This window comes from Phanerochaete carnosa (assembly GCF_000300595.1).
Source record: "Phanerochaete carnosa HHB-10118-sp unplaced genomic scaffold PHACAscaffold_1, whole genome shotgun sequence".
Taxonomy (NCBI): Eukaryota; Fungi; Basidiomycota; class Agaricomycetes; order Polyporales; family Phanerochaetaceae; genus Phanerochaete; species Phanerochaete carnosa.
In genome coordinates this window covers 4056844-4071457 of record NW_006767628.1, presented here as the reverse complement: position 1 = coordinate 4071457, position 14614 = coordinate 4056844, and the positions used below count along the sequence as shown (strand labels likewise).

The 14614-nt window shown below is 53.0% G+C and overlaps 5 protein-coding genes across 5 annotated transcripts; 3 read left to right on the top strand and 2 right to left on the bottom strand.

Annotated features, from left to right (window-relative positions):
* Positions 1 to 331: 331 nt before the first annotated feature.
* PHACADRAFT_247942 (uncharacterized protein) lies at positions 332 to 1025 on the bottom strand. The gene is made up of 4 exons (XM_007390740.1): positions 901 to 1025; positions 764 to 835; positions 575 to 711; positions 332 to 521 (listed from the first exon to the last, which is right to left on the bottom strand). Exons 1-4 carry the CDS (start codon positions 925 to 927, stop codon positions 446 to 448), a joined length of 312 nt encoding a protein of 103 aa, XP_007390802.1. The 5' UTR covers positions 928 to 1025; the 3' UTR covers positions 332 to 445.
* A 164-nt stretch (positions 1026 to 1189) lies between these two features.
* On the top strand, positions 1190 to 1858 carry PHACADRAFT_83237 (uncharacterized protein; the record flags this gene model as incomplete). Its single annotated transcript, XM_007390739.1, has 4 exons — positions 1190 to 1284; positions 1351 to 1479; positions 1537 to 1599; positions 1654 to 1858. 4 exons carry the CDS (start codon positions 1190 to 1192, stop codon positions 1856 to 1858), a joined length of 492 nt encoding a protein of 163 aa, XP_007390801.1.
* Positions 1859 to 1992: 134 nt separating this feature from the next.
* Positions 1993 to 7431, top strand: PHACADRAFT_180505 (uncharacterized protein). Its single transcript, XM_007390738.1, has 10 exons — positions 1993 to 2287; positions 2395 to 2656; positions 2719 to 4165; positions 4210 to 4570; positions 4629 to 4782; positions 4837 to 4913; positions 4970 to 5369; positions 5421 to 6099; positions 6151 to 6362; positions 6415 to 7431. The coding sequence occupies exons 1-10, from the start codon at positions 2180 to 2182 to the stop codon at positions 6666 to 6668; spliced, it is 3954 nt and encodes a 1317-aa protein (XP_007390800.1). The 5' UTR covers positions 1993 to 2179; the 3' UTR covers positions 6669 to 7431.
* A 900-nt stretch (positions 7432 to 8331) lies between these two features.
* Positions 8332 to 10856, bottom strand: PHACADRAFT_111920 (uncharacterized protein). Its single transcript, XM_007390737.1, has 3 exons — positions 9976 to 10856; positions 8873 to 9926; positions 8332 to 8815 (listed from the first exon to the last, which is right to left on the bottom strand). Exons 1-3 carry the CDS (start codon positions 10845 to 10847, stop codon positions 8507 to 8509), a joined length of 2235 nt encoding a protein of 744 aa, XP_007390799.1. The 5' UTR covers positions 10848 to 10856; the 3' UTR covers positions 8332 to 8506.
* A 1041-nt stretch (positions 10857 to 11897) lies between these two features.
* PHACADRAFT_82585 (uncharacterized protein) lies at positions 11898 to 13465 on the top strand (the record flags this gene model as incomplete). Its single annotated transcript, XM_007390736.1, has 6 exons — positions 11898 to 12048; positions 12177 to 12392; positions 12450 to 12861; positions 12917 to 12954; positions 13008 to 13233; positions 13285 to 13465. The coding sequence occupies 6 exons, from the start codon at positions 11898 to 11900 to the stop codon at positions 13463 to 13465; spliced, it is 1224 nt and encodes a 407-aa protein (XP_007390798.1).
* Positions 13466 to 14614: the final 1149 nt, after the last annotated feature.

Here is a 14614-nt window from a genome sequence, read left to right as displayed (position 1 = left end):
TTACTTTGCTTTCTGGCAACCTTCGGTTGAAGGTTTGTTACGGGCAGGGTAAATAGACTGAGGTTGTGGAAGTCGGACTTGTTACTACCTTTGTGGCGTTGATGGTACATCCTGCGGATACTTTTGGGACTCATGGCATTGCACTACTGATGTGTCATGTCAATATGTCAATGTTGGTGTAGTCAGGATAACTATACTTGCTGATTGAGGCTGTTCTCAAGCACAGCATATACCCAACTCTATGCATGTGATCATTGAAGACAGCCTTAGAACTCACAGGCCACCAACGGTGCCAACATAATTATACTGCTTCACATAACACTCAAGGCTCACAGTATAACATGATATCATATAGTATGCGTGCTAGAATACGCAACCACAATCACAGAGTATGATGTCGAGTATAGAAATACATAGTTCAACAAGATGCATCCGATCAGAGACCTTACGCGCCAAAGCCGTAGAGAGTGCGGCCTGACCGCTTGAGGGCGTAGACAACGTCGAGCGCTGTCACGGTTTTCCTGCACATCGATTTATCAGCAAGGGCGAAGGAGAAAAGGTGGAGGTTGCGTACCTCTTCGCGTGCTCGGTGTATGTGACAGAATCACGAATAACATTCTCCAAGAAGATCTTCAGGACACCGCGAGTCTCCTCGTAGATGAGGCCAGAAATACGCTTGACACCGCCACGACGAGCGAGACGACGGATAGCCTGCGGCACACGACATGAGATCCAGATAAAGGAGAACCGAAGCTCTACTTACGGGCTTGGTGATACCCTGGATGTTGTCGCGAAGAATTTTGCGATGACGCTTGGCACCGCCCTTGCCGAGACCCTTGTTGACAACGACAACAATGAGCATGCTTGCGCACGCAGCGACAGACACCTAAGAGCACGCACCTTTCCGCCCTTGCCGCGTCCAGACATGATATGCTAGCTGTGTAGTGGTTGAGTGGCGGCCGAAGATGCTGCTGAGCTCGGAGGGGGGCGAGAGTGCTCGAGCGAGGGTGTTCGAGAGGAGGAGATGGTGGTTGGAAGTGAAGAAGTATCGAGGCCTCTCGCGTCAATATAACGGTTAACGGACGCGTGTGGTCTTGTTTGGTCCTATAAACGCCGATCACGTGAAGCGTGGCAGCAGGCTTATGCACTCTCGCTGTCTTCCAGTGACATACTATCTCGCCAATTAGCCATGTCAATTACACACATTACCTCCCTTTCGCAACTCAACGGCATCTTGTCGAAAGACAAGAATAAACTCTCCGTCATCGACTTTCACGCAACATGGTGCGCAGCCTAACAGGGCGGTGGGTAACGTGCAGCGACGTATCTAGGCTGATGCGTTCGGCGCAGGTGTGGGCCATGCCATATGATAGCTCCAACGTTTGAGGCACTATCCAAGCAGTACCAGAATGTTAACTTCCTGAAGTGTGACGTGGACGCTGCGAGCGACGTTTCGGGGCAGTACAAAGTCGCAGCCATGTGCGTATATCTGTGCTGTGTTATGTCTTGGACCGCTTGCCAAGTAATGCATGCTAGGCCAACGTTTGTCTTCCTCAAGGGTAGCACGAAAGTAGATGAAGTCCAAGGGGCAAACAGAGCGTACGTATTACATCTGCTCTCATGCCGCGCGACATTCATAACATGTGGGAACAGAGCACTTGAGTCCACCGTGCGCAAACATGCGTCTGGGTCGCCCTCCACAGCTACGTTTCAAGGAAAAGGACAGACCTTAGGTGGCTCGCCGGCCCCTTCCGCCCCCGAATTGCCAGGTGCCAATTTCTTCAGCAAACTTGATCCCCAGGCGAAGGTCTTACTTGGCTTGCTCGGTGCTTATTTCGTCTTCTGGTTGCTCAGCTAATTGTAGGATACCAATGTTCGGACTGTAAATATCGTGTACATTTGTACTATAACCCTGGTCTTCTCTCGCTGTGTGTGAACATCGTGCACGCAACCCTCGCGTGGAAGCAAATCCTGGCGACCTGTGGGCGCTTATTCTCTGTGCGATCATGTGCTCCGGCGCGTTCATCATTGTCCAATGTCCACCGAACTTGCCCTCCACAACTATAGACCTTCCGCCCACGACCTGTTCATGCCCTTTCTCGACGACCAAATCTGTTAGCAACGACCGCAGCACCCTTAATAACCGGTCCAATACCCATTCGCCTGGCTGCAGACCGCTATGTCGAAAGCACCAAGCACGCCTCATCCGCCACCACGGATAGCCGAAAAGTATATCGATATTCCTTCACAGAGGCTATACGCTCTAAGTGTTGGAGCCCTTCTTCAGGTGCGTGCTATCATTTGCTACCACCAGTGACGTCGCGTCTTCGACCTTTCTGCCTACTATGACCATTCACGGCTTCGTAGACGTGTACTGACTAGCATACCTTGTAGGCCATCAAAGTCTTCGATTTTTTCCGGTATCTCTTCAGCGAGGGACAGCAAGCGAAATACACCTTCAAATGGTTGATATGGGATTTCATCTACTGCATGAGTCTCTCGTCGTTGCGGATACCAAGACTCAACTACGCAAAATCTGTGGTCTTGCTACAAATCGCAATCCTGTGGTTGCTGGACGGTTTCTTTTTTGGCGGTATACGCGTGGATATTGGTGCTGGAGACATTCAAGCTCTCATACCGCGGATGTTCACGGCTAGTGAGTGGTCCTTGCTGTCGAACCAACGCATGTTTTTCACGTTTATATCCCTTGTCACGTAGGCCACCACGGAGAAGTCGCCACTACTGCACCGCTATTCAGTTTATCGGAGGTTCTTCCCGCCCTCGGACTGGGGGGCCTCGTTGGCAGTGGAAATCGCGACTCTCACCTTCTTGGTCAACATACTGTCCGTATGTCACCCATCAGCACCGCGAAGCTCAACCCGTACAGTCAAACCTTCTGTCTCGCCCCCGGGCAAAGCCTCCTCGTCCCGGTCTTGCTCAACAACACCAACTCTGTAAACCTCAAGTATACACTTACCCCACTAGGGTACATTGAGGACGTGTCGGGAGAGCAGGAGAAGACTAAAGGCGCGGTCAGCAAGATCGAGAAATTCGAGCTGAGCGCGAAGGACCTGAAGGCGATCGAGAACTCCCGTCAGGAGTCCTTGCAAGTTGCGCGCTCTGCGGCGTCTGCAAAGCGCGAATCTGAGGAAGACTACGATGAGTACGACGACGACGACGACGACGAGCAATTCACACCGACCCACGGTTCTCCATCTTTGCAAAAGAGCCAATCCTTGGTTCACATTCGCGTCACAAAGCCCGGGGCTCTCAGGCTAGAAGACGTCTTGGATGCATCTGGCGTTGAAGCTCGTTTGATCTACCCAATCGACGTCCCCATTGTTCCTTGCCCGGGCGCTGCATTCGCAGAGCACAACGTCATTCAGCACGGCGACAACATGCGCTGCGCTTCTCCGGGACTAAAGAGCGGTGCAGGAGAAGAAATTGAACTCAAGATCGACGTCTATGGTGTACCTCCACTCAGCCTGAAGTGGCGTCGGGAGATCAATGGCAAGCAGGAGCTTTTCATGGTTGAGGGTATCGAGGGGGAAGATTTTCATACCCACCGACCCAATGGCGACAAGTGGCGACTCGCTGGCTCTGGACGGAGGGCAGCTCAGCAGCTCAGCGTTCCCCTTACGGTCAATCTCGACTCGCTTGGCACACATTCATACGTTCTAGAGTCGGTCTCGGACGCCCTTGGTAACGTTGTGCAAGCTGGTGCACACGTAAGTCACACCAACACGCCTCATCACAATCTTACAGCACGTTCTATCACTGTTCTTCGTCGACCAAGTGTCTCCTTCAGGCATTGCGATGTTGGCCAGCCCGCTTCGCTCCTCATTGGTTCTGAAACGGCACTGACCCTCGCCATGAAAGAGTCTGATGGACTGGACGCTCCTTGGGACGTGGATATGAAATTTGCACCGCTTGCAGACGAGGACGTGTCGAAGACGTACAAGAAGCTCAAGCCATGGACGAAGACCATCACCTCTCCTGGTAACCGGAAGGAGTTCACGCTTCAGGCCAACATGCCTGGAGAGTATTCGATTATAAGCGTAAAGGGCAAGTACTGCGAGGGCGACGTCCTTAGTCCTGATACTTGTAAAGTTGTCGAGAGGCCAATCCCCACCGCTGAGATTGAGTGGAAGAAGATACATGAATGGTGGGTTCCAATTTTTCTTAACATTACGCGTGCTTCACTCACAGTTGCGTTAGCTCTGGAGATACTGGAGTGTCAGCCGCCCTTGTCCTGCATGGTGCACCCCCCTTCCAGGTGTACTACACTCAGCGCAAGGACAAAGGCCCCGTTCAAGAGTTCTCCAAGACCTTTGCGACGTCACGTGGTGAATTTACGATTCAGCCGGAGGACAGCGGACACTATACTTTCACCTTCACACATCTCAGTGACCAGAACTACAGGAAGGTAGCGCTCAAGGGCCCGAGCATTGATCAGATCGTGCATCCGCCCGCGTCGGCAGACTTCGCGCACAACACTGCTGGGACGAGGAGTCGCAAGAAAATTAGTAGCTGCTCGGGAAGTGTCGTCGATGTTGACGTCGATCTCAAGGTTGGATTGCTTGGCTTGTTTTCGCCATTTGCATATTGATCTGATTGTTATCGGTCAGGGCACCGGTCCATGGAACCTTGACATTCAAGTAGTCGGTCCCAAGGGCTCGGAAATCATCCACATTCCGAAGATTACGAACTCGAGGAAGAGTATTCAGGTTCCAATACCGCCTGTTGTCGACAGAGATGGTGGCACTTTCGAGATTGATCTTGGTAAGATATCTAGTATTTATTATAACGTATGAGTGCTGATGACCAGTCGTGCAGCGAGTATCGAAGATGCATACGGCTGCAAGCGTTCCATCTCCGTTCCCGGCATTATCGCCAACGTTCGTCGCGTCAAGGTGCGTACATGTATCCATGCCCTCATTTGATGCATTGGTTCATGTATTTCTGGTAGCCCACCGCAAAATTCTATGGCCCCAGCAATAAGCGTCAGGTTACCACCTTGGAAGGCGAGAAGGCAACACTCCCGCTTCGCCTCACGGGCGACGGGCCATGGCGCATCAAGTATCGTCGTGCCGAAACATCTCATCAAGTCTTTACCGCTACCTTGTCAACCCCTAACGACGAGCTGCGCGTGACCGAGAAGGGGTTGTATGAGCTTCTCGAGGTGTGGGACTCTCAATGTCCAGGAGAAATCAACGCAGACGCCGCCAACTATGCGGTCGACTGGGTGTCTAGACCTATCGCCAGGCTCGCGTCCGAAGTACAGGCCACATACGAGCCGTATAATAGTTCACATATCCTATCGCCAGTTTGCGAGGGTTTTTCTGATCATGTGGATCTGGACCTCACAGGTGTGTAGCGTTTGTTTCATTTGTTAGACATACTAATTTTGCATCTTCCAGGGCGACCACCTTTCCAGATTATGTACAATGTCGCTCGAGACGATTCAAGTGGTGGCACGAAAATCCTGGATCAGCCAACCTTCAGCAGCATCCAGCCTCGGACGCGCTTCCAGCTACATACCGACGAAGCCGCCCGCATATACTATGAAGTCAAGCAAATTGGAGATGCGGCCTATCCTCTATCGAATCACAGGGAGGCCACCATCCCACGATCGCAACGTCTGCTGTTTGAGCAGCAAGTGCTCACGCGTCCTTCTACTCGCTTCAAAAATCAAAACCGCGTCACGTACTGCATGGGTGACACATTGACGCCGCACGATCTGCACAGCGGAGATGGGTTCATTCAGCTGTCTGGAACGCCGCCATTCCGACTTCAGATCTCCATTAAGAATCTCGCTGCGAGTGATATATACCATGAGACTGTGGTTCTGGATGAGCATAGCTGGAAGTTGAACGTTCCTGCTTACACCTTCAAATCTATTGGCCCACACGTCATCACGATTGAGTCCGTGCAGGACGCCTCTGGGTGTGCGCAGGCTGCGCCCGATCCAATGTCAAGAAGCATCTGGCTGGACGTCGCGGAGACCGCAGCGATTGTACCATTCGATAGAAAGGAGCATTACTGTGTTGGTGATGTTTCGCACTTCCAACTTGAGGGCACGCCACCATGGACCATCGGGTAAGTTTCTGAAGTTCTTGCATCTTGCAGAATTATACTGACCACCTGCAGATACAAGGTCAACGGCAAGGCGTATACGCAGGAGGCTCGGGCGTCGCCATTCTCGTTCATCCAACAACAGCCTGGCGAATTCGCCATCACATCGATTGCTCATCAGCAGAAAATGTGCAAGACAGGTGTGACAGATTTGCGCTATCAGGTGCGTCAGCTGCCGGCGGCGCAGGTTGGACACGGAAAGCGCATCGTGCAAGATATCCACGAGGGTGAGTGCGACCGTTGACAGTTAGACTTAACCACTGAGTCACGGTCGTACAGGTGACCAAGCCGAAATCGTCTTCACACTCATCGGCGAGCCACCATTCACTTTCACATATCAGCGCGCCGAGCTGCCAAATAAGAAGGGCCAGCAAGGCAAGATCCTCGAGACACACACCGTCTCGGGTGTAACAACGAATGAATACTCGATCTTTTCTGCACTCGAGGGCACTTGGACGGTAACATTCATCTCAGACAAGTATTGCCGCTACCCGCCTGCACAGGAGGGCACGCTGGAAAAATTAAGACGATGACACCGCCGGCTTCTAGGAAGTAGTACAGAGGCTTCGTGAATACATACCCTTTGCCTTCATAGTGTAAATATGTAGCTTTAGTATATTGCATTAGCTAATGTCTCGTGCATGCTGTTTTCAAACGTCTTGGCCTCGAGGTGACTGCTCTGCATCGTCTAAATTGTGCATGTGAAAATCCAGATACCCTCTTCATGTTTGCTATTCGATTCTTAACTTCAAATGCGAGAGCGCAACGGTGCATTGGAAGGTATATTTTTGTCGATGTCGTCCTTCGACAAGCAATTACTACTCAAATCTGTTATTTTACATGGAAGTGGTCTATACCTGGGCAGAGGAGATATAAAACCACTTGGAGACTGAAGGAACGAAGTTAGACATTGGATATCAGAAGGTAAGCGTGTTGCTTACTGGCACCATCGATGGGAGCAGGAGGCTTCCTAGAGTCGGAAGGAATGCCCTGGTAGGCGGCATCGTTCTTGGAGGTGTAGCCAGGAGTGCTTTGGAGGGTAGTGTTGCGGCTAACAGAGTACTAGCTAAGGTTTGAGTTTAGAGATTTGGAGAGTGCACACGTACATCGAGAGGTCGTAGGAAGGGGTCTTGGCAGGGCTCTCGCCAGAGACTGCTAGCTTGCGCCAGGCCTCGTGGCACTCGTGAATGATCTCGGTAGCATACTTCTTGTTCTTGGCCTCGCCAGAGAATGCGAACTGGTTCTCGAGCTTGCCATCGGGAATCTTGTAGATGCTGAGAAGGTGTTCCGTCAACGCTGTAGAACGAGTCGCGTGACGAAGAATAAACGCACCGGAACCACTCGTTGGTCGCACGAATGAGACCGGGGAGGTTGTTCTCGACGTCCTCAATGTCATTCAGCTTGGACGCGAGGGGGTCGTTGACGTCGACGACGATGACCTTCCAGTCAGTCTCGCCCTCGTCAAGGAGGGCCATGATGCCGAGAACCTTGACCTGCTTGACCTGGCCGGTGTAGCCAACCTGCTCGCCGATCTCGCAAACATCGAGAGGATCGTTGTCACCTTTGGCCTTGGTCTCGGGATGGACCGCTTGCGGATCTTCCCAGGTCTGCCGAAGCATAACTCTGAGCGGGCTGAATCATGACAGGAAAACCAGGCTGGCCCACCTGGGGAAAAGCACCGTAATTCCAGATGTAGCCGTGGTGGGGGAAACAGTTGCGGACGTAGCGCAGACGGCCCTTCTTGATGTCCTGCTTGATGGGATTGAAGGCCTCTTCCTTGGAAATCTCCATCTTGGCGTTGGTCCAGCGGGGAACCTCGACGATCATGTTGAGGACGCCATTGTTCTGGTCAGCGAAGAGAGGAATGTCGTGGAATGGGGAAACGACGAGGTGGTCAGACGTTCTCTCGATGAAGACACGGTGCTCTGTATGTCTAGCGATGAGCTTGAGTTCGCCAATTGGATTGCCAGCAAAGAGGCTCACCAAGGGTGTTGGCAGCGCCGACCTGACGAGTGGTATACTCTGCAAGGAGAACGCTCAGCGAGGCGACGGGAAGGCTGAAGATGACATGGACCAACGGCTGCTCATGGTTGCAGAGGCGTGGAGATGGCGGGACTGGAGAGAGAGACGGCGAAGAGCAGCTGGGAGACTCATGCGATGTGACAGTTATAAACTACTTCTTGACGCGATCATCAACCTCAGATCGGATAATCTCAAACCGTTTTCACCACCTTGACTTAACGTACTCGTCTCGAATATATTGAATCGCCGCCTGCCACGTCTACATCTGCTGAAAAGTAGCACCATTCGTCTGCAAATTGACAGAAGCTCTGCCAGATAGCTGCGCCATCAAACGCGTCAAAGACGCGAACTACGTGAGTCCGCCCTCCTTCAAAATGTCCAAGCCCTTTTGCCTTGCTCGCCGGCCGACTCTATGCGTTGAGAACTCGCCGTTGAAGTCCAAACGCAGCAACAGTCTCTCGACGTGCCGTCGGACCTCTTCGTCGCCCGCAAGGCCTTTACCACGCTTCGGCCGAATGAATGTGTGGAATCCCGTCGTGTTCGCCGTGCTCATATTGTACATCGTCGATTTCGAGGCGTCAGGACCCGCCGAGAAAGGCTGCTGAGTTGTCGATAACGATAGCTGCTCATAAAACGACTCGAGCAGCGCATTCAGGGCCTAGGAACAGCGATCGTTAGCATGCTATACGGAGCTACAATTCCAGGGTCCTCTTACATCATTGACTTCCGCGACTATCTTCCTTCGTTCTTCTACCATCTCGCCCACTCTGTCGCCCCTTGCGCCTAGACTGCCCTCGGATAGAAGTTCTGGCAGGATGTCTCCGCCCCATCGCTCGACCTGCGCGACAAATTGTTCGCAGAGCTCGAGAATTGAGCGAATGACAGATGTCAGAGCTGAATTGGACAGCAGACAACCAGTGATGAGTCGTTCGAGATAAGTGGCGTGTAGCTGGCGCAAAGTTGTGAAGTCTAGATGCGTGGACGACACAGTGGACGCGGTGCTGTGGGATGTGGGAAAGGTTGATGCTGAAGCCGGGTTCAAATCGCCACGCGATTGGCCACCCGTCATCTGTCTGGCAATCGCAGCAGGTTTTCCCGCGAGCAAGACCTTTAGTCTCCGGAATTCGATGTCAACAACTTCCGTCATAACATAGCCCAGTAGGGTGTCCAGGAACCAGCTCATCTCACGGACGACGCCCCAGCCACACCGCAGCAGTTCTTTCCGCACTTCTAGGTCTTCTGCGGTACCGCCTTCCCCCAGGCCGGTCCATCTTCGCCGTGCCCGTTGTGCGTTGGAAAGGGCTGTCCAGCACAAGTGCACGCGCGTGTGCGTTTTACGTAGCGAGGAGAGATAGGCGAAGAGTGCGGCGTAGATTCGCAAGTCAGATGCGTGCAAGAAGAGGTCCAGTGGCCATGATACACTGTAGTTGAGAATAAGCGGGGTGCCAAGCAACAGATCGTCGAACGGCGTGTGCTCTGGCAGATTGCTCATTGATGCCAACACATCGTTGACCAAGGGACCGTGACCAAAAGAAGGTAGCAAAGGACGGAGAGGGCCAGTCGGCAGCTGGAAGCTGAGGCGAGAAAGCGAAGCATCATGTTGAGCACTCGTACCGAGCGAGGCGCGGAGGAGAGCAAGTCGCAAGTCTTGTTCCCTGATCATTGTGTTCGGCCCTGTCCTGCCAGTAAGCCTGGACATCTTCAACCGCTCGATCTCGCGAATGAGAGACAGCGCAAATTCGCCGTTTCGTAGCAAGAAGTAGCTCGCTCTACACGAGACTTAATGACACACATACTGATATCAAGAGAAACACCCACAGTGATTCGACGGCGTCATCGACATCTTTCTGAGTCAGGACATTAAGCCATAACCACTCGCTAACAGCAATACGGATGTCTGCGATGATCCGGTCGAACTCATAGCGATCTTGGGGCAGGACGCTGTCTAGGTGCTTGGTGTGTTCCATGGCCTGCTGCCTGGGGAACTGCTTCTCCCATCGAGCCGCCTTCACAGTTCCGATGGCACGACCGACGTAGGCAATAGAGTCCCGAGACTGGGTTGAGACACAGTTAGGCATGGCACCTTCTGAGAGCATGTAGTCGGAAGATGCCAAAGGGTCGGTGGATGCTACGGAGCCATGAATCATGAAAGCCTGAAGCTGTGCGATCCAGACTCTTTGGACAGCTTCACAAAGACGAGAATAGATGGATGCGGTGCGATGTACGCCTGTATTAGAGCGGGCTAGAAGTAGGTCAATGAGTGGTCCTGGCTGCCACTGTGCTGTTGATTGTAGCTCGTCCATGAGGGACTCCAGAGCTACAAGAGGTGCATCCCATTCGGCGAATATGGCACGGATAGATGACAGTGGGACGAAAGAGCCTCTAGCAACGAGGCTGCTGTCGCGCTTGAGGATTTTGGCTTCTGTGTCGACGACCAGGCTTTCGTATTCTGTTCGCAGGATATGGTTCAATGTCGCGCATAAAGCCGATACATATCGTGACGGTGAACGTGCAAGATCGTTGGAGGTCTGCTTGATCTTGCGGTATATGCAGGCTATCCGTGCCAAAGCTTCGAGACATTGTTGCTCTCCGGGATGAAGGAGAGGCGCAAAATTAGGATGGACCTTGTGGTCGGTGGGGAAAAGGGAGGACGAATGGCCCGCAAGGACAAGAAGTACTTCTGCAATCATGAGCGACTTGTCATGTCAATGATATCTCTGCAGATTACCTCGAGATGCGTACTCACAGAGCTCTATGCTTAAGCTTCGCCGGTCGAGTTTCGAGAGTCAGCGTAGGCCGTCACACGCGTAACGCGTCGCGCGCGCTTGGGCGGGGAACAGCTAGGAACAGCTGCGGGGAGTGTCAGTGTGATGTGCGGTTGCTCTAAGCATAGCATTTACTCGTCGCTCTCACCTTCCCACACGTAACCCTTCTCATTGTATACGGCAGCCATGAGCGTCCATTCGGAGGACGAGCTCCACTCGCCGCCACTGCGCCAGCCAACGCCTGCGAAGTCGACTATACCCAAGCCGTTTGTCTTAGACGACGCCTTCTCAGACACGCTAGACGACGACTTGCCGTACGAGTTTTCCCCCGCGGCTATACGCCAAGAGCTCGAGAAGAACTTCAGTAGCTACATCACTGCAGAGTCTGGCTGGCCCACCGATCACGAGCTCGCCGATAATACAGGCAGGATAGGTTTTGCAGAGGAGCCTCACGCGTCCGTGTCCACCTTCGACATCGACGGACGCTACGACGACCGGTCGTTCCCACCGACCCAGCAGCCTCTATCACTACGATCCCGGACGGCTTCTTATACCTCCGAGTCCGAAGCCCTCGATGAGATCGCTCTCTCGACCGAATTCTCGTCCGTGAGCCTTGAGTCCCCTCATCCGGATAAAGGCGCACAGGAGGAAATCCAAGAATATAGCGAAGAGTCCGACCTTCAGGACGCCGAGTATCCTGCTGTGCAGATGGAGGCCTCCGAAGAGCACGCAGACTCTATCGTAGCGAAGGCGGCCACACCTCCACCAGTTAATGAACCCGAGCACAGCCATACCCCTTCAACGCCTCCTCCTCATATTGAGCCAGAGCTCGACGCAACAACGGTCCCTCTTCCCGTTACGCCTCAATCAGCAACCAGTGTCTCATCTACGGCTTCTCTTCCCATGATAGCTTCGACCTCGCTGCCTACACCGACTTCCGCTCAGTTCAATGCATCCACTAGTACCTTCACAGCCATGCACCGCGCGTCCAGGTCCGTCGGCCCGAGTATGCTCGACAAAGTTGTCAACAGGACACGCCCGACCTACCTCCCACCGAAGCCCCGCGAAGAGGACGATAGGCATATGGCCGACTGGGAGATCATGATGAAGCGCAGCCGAGCAGCTGGTGAGTCTGAAAGAGAGCTCCTCCTTGTGGCATATGTAATAGATAACCAATGCAGTCTTCTTACACGCTCGGTGTCCTCTTGTTTATGCTACATTGACATGCTCGGTCTCTGTCCTGTTACCTTCCAGAGGAAAAAAGACGAAAGGCTTTGCAAGAGCGACGTCTCACGAGGGAGAGTCAGATAGAAGAATCACTCGTGCACTGGCAGCGAGAGATCTTACCCAATTGGCGTATGGTATATAAAAAGCCGGCTCTTCGAAAGCTATGGTGGAAAGGCATCCCCTCGAAGCTGCGCGCCACAATGTGGCAGAATGCCGTGGGGAATGGACTCGCTATGAGCAATGGTGCGCCCTCGCGCGTCCCTTCTCGTCTATTGCTATTGCTAATGATCAGGCGGACAGACGCCTTCAAACGATGTGTGTCGCGCGTGAATCGTGCCCTCTCCGCAGGCAGCTTCCCCAAACCGGTTCTCGATCTCATTGAAGAGGATATTGCCAGCACGTTGCCTTCACTACACCTCTTCGCACCGGAGCGGGGTCCGTTATATCAGGACCTGAAAGACATGCTCTGCGCCTGGGTTGTTGCACGGTCCGACGAAGGTCTTGGTTACGTCAAGGGTGTAGCCAAGATCGCAGCTATGATTCTACTAAATATGGCACCCTCACCCGGGTTCATTGTCCTAAGAAACCTGCTCGAACGGCATTGCCTGCGGTCGTTCTACGGAAGCGAGGCGTGCAGAGCCGATGTAAGCTGGTCCGCAGCTTTTAGACTCGAATCCATGCTAACCTGCCCGCAGGTAGAAGCGTATTACCGGTACGACTTGTCGCTGGGACTGGATGTCCGTCAGGCACTCACTTTTAAGTCACAGTATATTCGATACCTTGCTTGCTGACGGCATGCCTAAAAGTATATTGTCTCGTGTCTCAATGCGGATACGATACTTACACCCACTACTCCAGTCTACTTCAACTTTAAGCAACACCAAATATCGCCGGCAGCGTACCTCCCAACCTGGTTGATCCCGCTATTCTTGGATCACCTGCCATTTGAAGCATGTGCTCGCCTGTGGGACATCCTTCTCCTAGAGGGTGACTCGTTTCTATTTCGAGCATCATTGGGAATATTAGCCGTGCTCGAGCCACGGTTGTTCTTCCCGGATCGAAAGGAGCTATTGGAACTGCTGAGGTTAGCTCTTCTCGTTCACTACATGCTCCGCTGACCAGACGTGCGCTGCAGAGGAGAGAACAGGGCCGCCATGGAGGTAGCCAGACGTGATGCTAGGGTGCTTACCGGCGCGAAATACGAGATTTACAACGTTGATGAAGAGACGCTGTGGGAACGTCTCGACGCGATGGAGGACTGGTGGCGAGAGAGCACATGGACAAGACTTGTACAGAGAGAACTGCCGGATTTGTAACTACATGAGATTCGAGGGCCATATCGACACCGTATATTTCATATGCACTTTTCATATCCGTCTGATGTCGTAGGGCTTCCCGGAAGCCAGCCTTTTATGGCGCTACCTCATCCCGTGCGCCTCCGGCGGCGACACGCCGATTACTCCGACGCAGCTTGCACCATATGCTACCATTGAACTTCAGGTAAACCGGCGGACATGGCGAATTACAGAGGCCCTGAGTAAGATGGTAGCCTTTTATGCCCGAAATGGACACTAAACGTGAACGCGCGAACCAGGAATCACGGCAACTCTCATTCAGCATCCTTGGCGCTCGAGAGCAGGTCCGCCTAGAGCTCGACGTGCACTCATAGACGTCGCCCGAGGTTCACTCGCTGACTGTCATACCATTCTAACAGCGCACGGAGCTCATACTGCTTAGAATAGGTAGCGCCGGCACGGTAATGTTACGGCCTAGAATTTGGTATGGACGCTGTGGCCTCCTGCAGGACGGTCGCTCACCGGAGTTGAGGGAGGTATATAGACTGGGTCGCTGGGTCGCATGAGGGTCCAGTCAGGTTCAGCAAAACCCAGATCGTCCCCAGAACCTTTTTCTACATCACCATGCTCAGCGCCATGCGTGCCCGTATGCCCGTACGTAGCCTTTCTCACGTCGCGTGCCACATGACTTGCTGAGCGCAGCTTGTAGTCAATCTTGACCATCGCCGCGGCGGAAGTTTACATGTGGGGAAATATCTATGCTGACCGCAGGCCGCCAAGGTAGGTCGATCTGCGGCGCACGGGTTGCTTCTACTGATAGTCGCATAGTGATGCCTACAAAGAGTATCTCGAAAAGTTCAAGCCTATTCCAGGCCAGCTCATGGTCGCTTCAGTTCGGTTCCAGGCTTCTCATGCGTGAACGTAGCCGGTGGTTATCTTCGCATTGCTACCACTGGCCGGCTTTGTCACGAGCGATATTCGTGCAAAAGGACAATGTCTATTGTATCATACTTCACTCCATTCATCGAGTATCTAGACCCTTATATGTATTATAAATGCGCGATTTCAGCACGGAGAGGAACTGAACATGCTCAGAGACGGCTCTATTACAGGTGTGAGTCTGGTAACAATACTTCCCTGCCCACAACCGCCCATGCTGCGTGTCGTCCT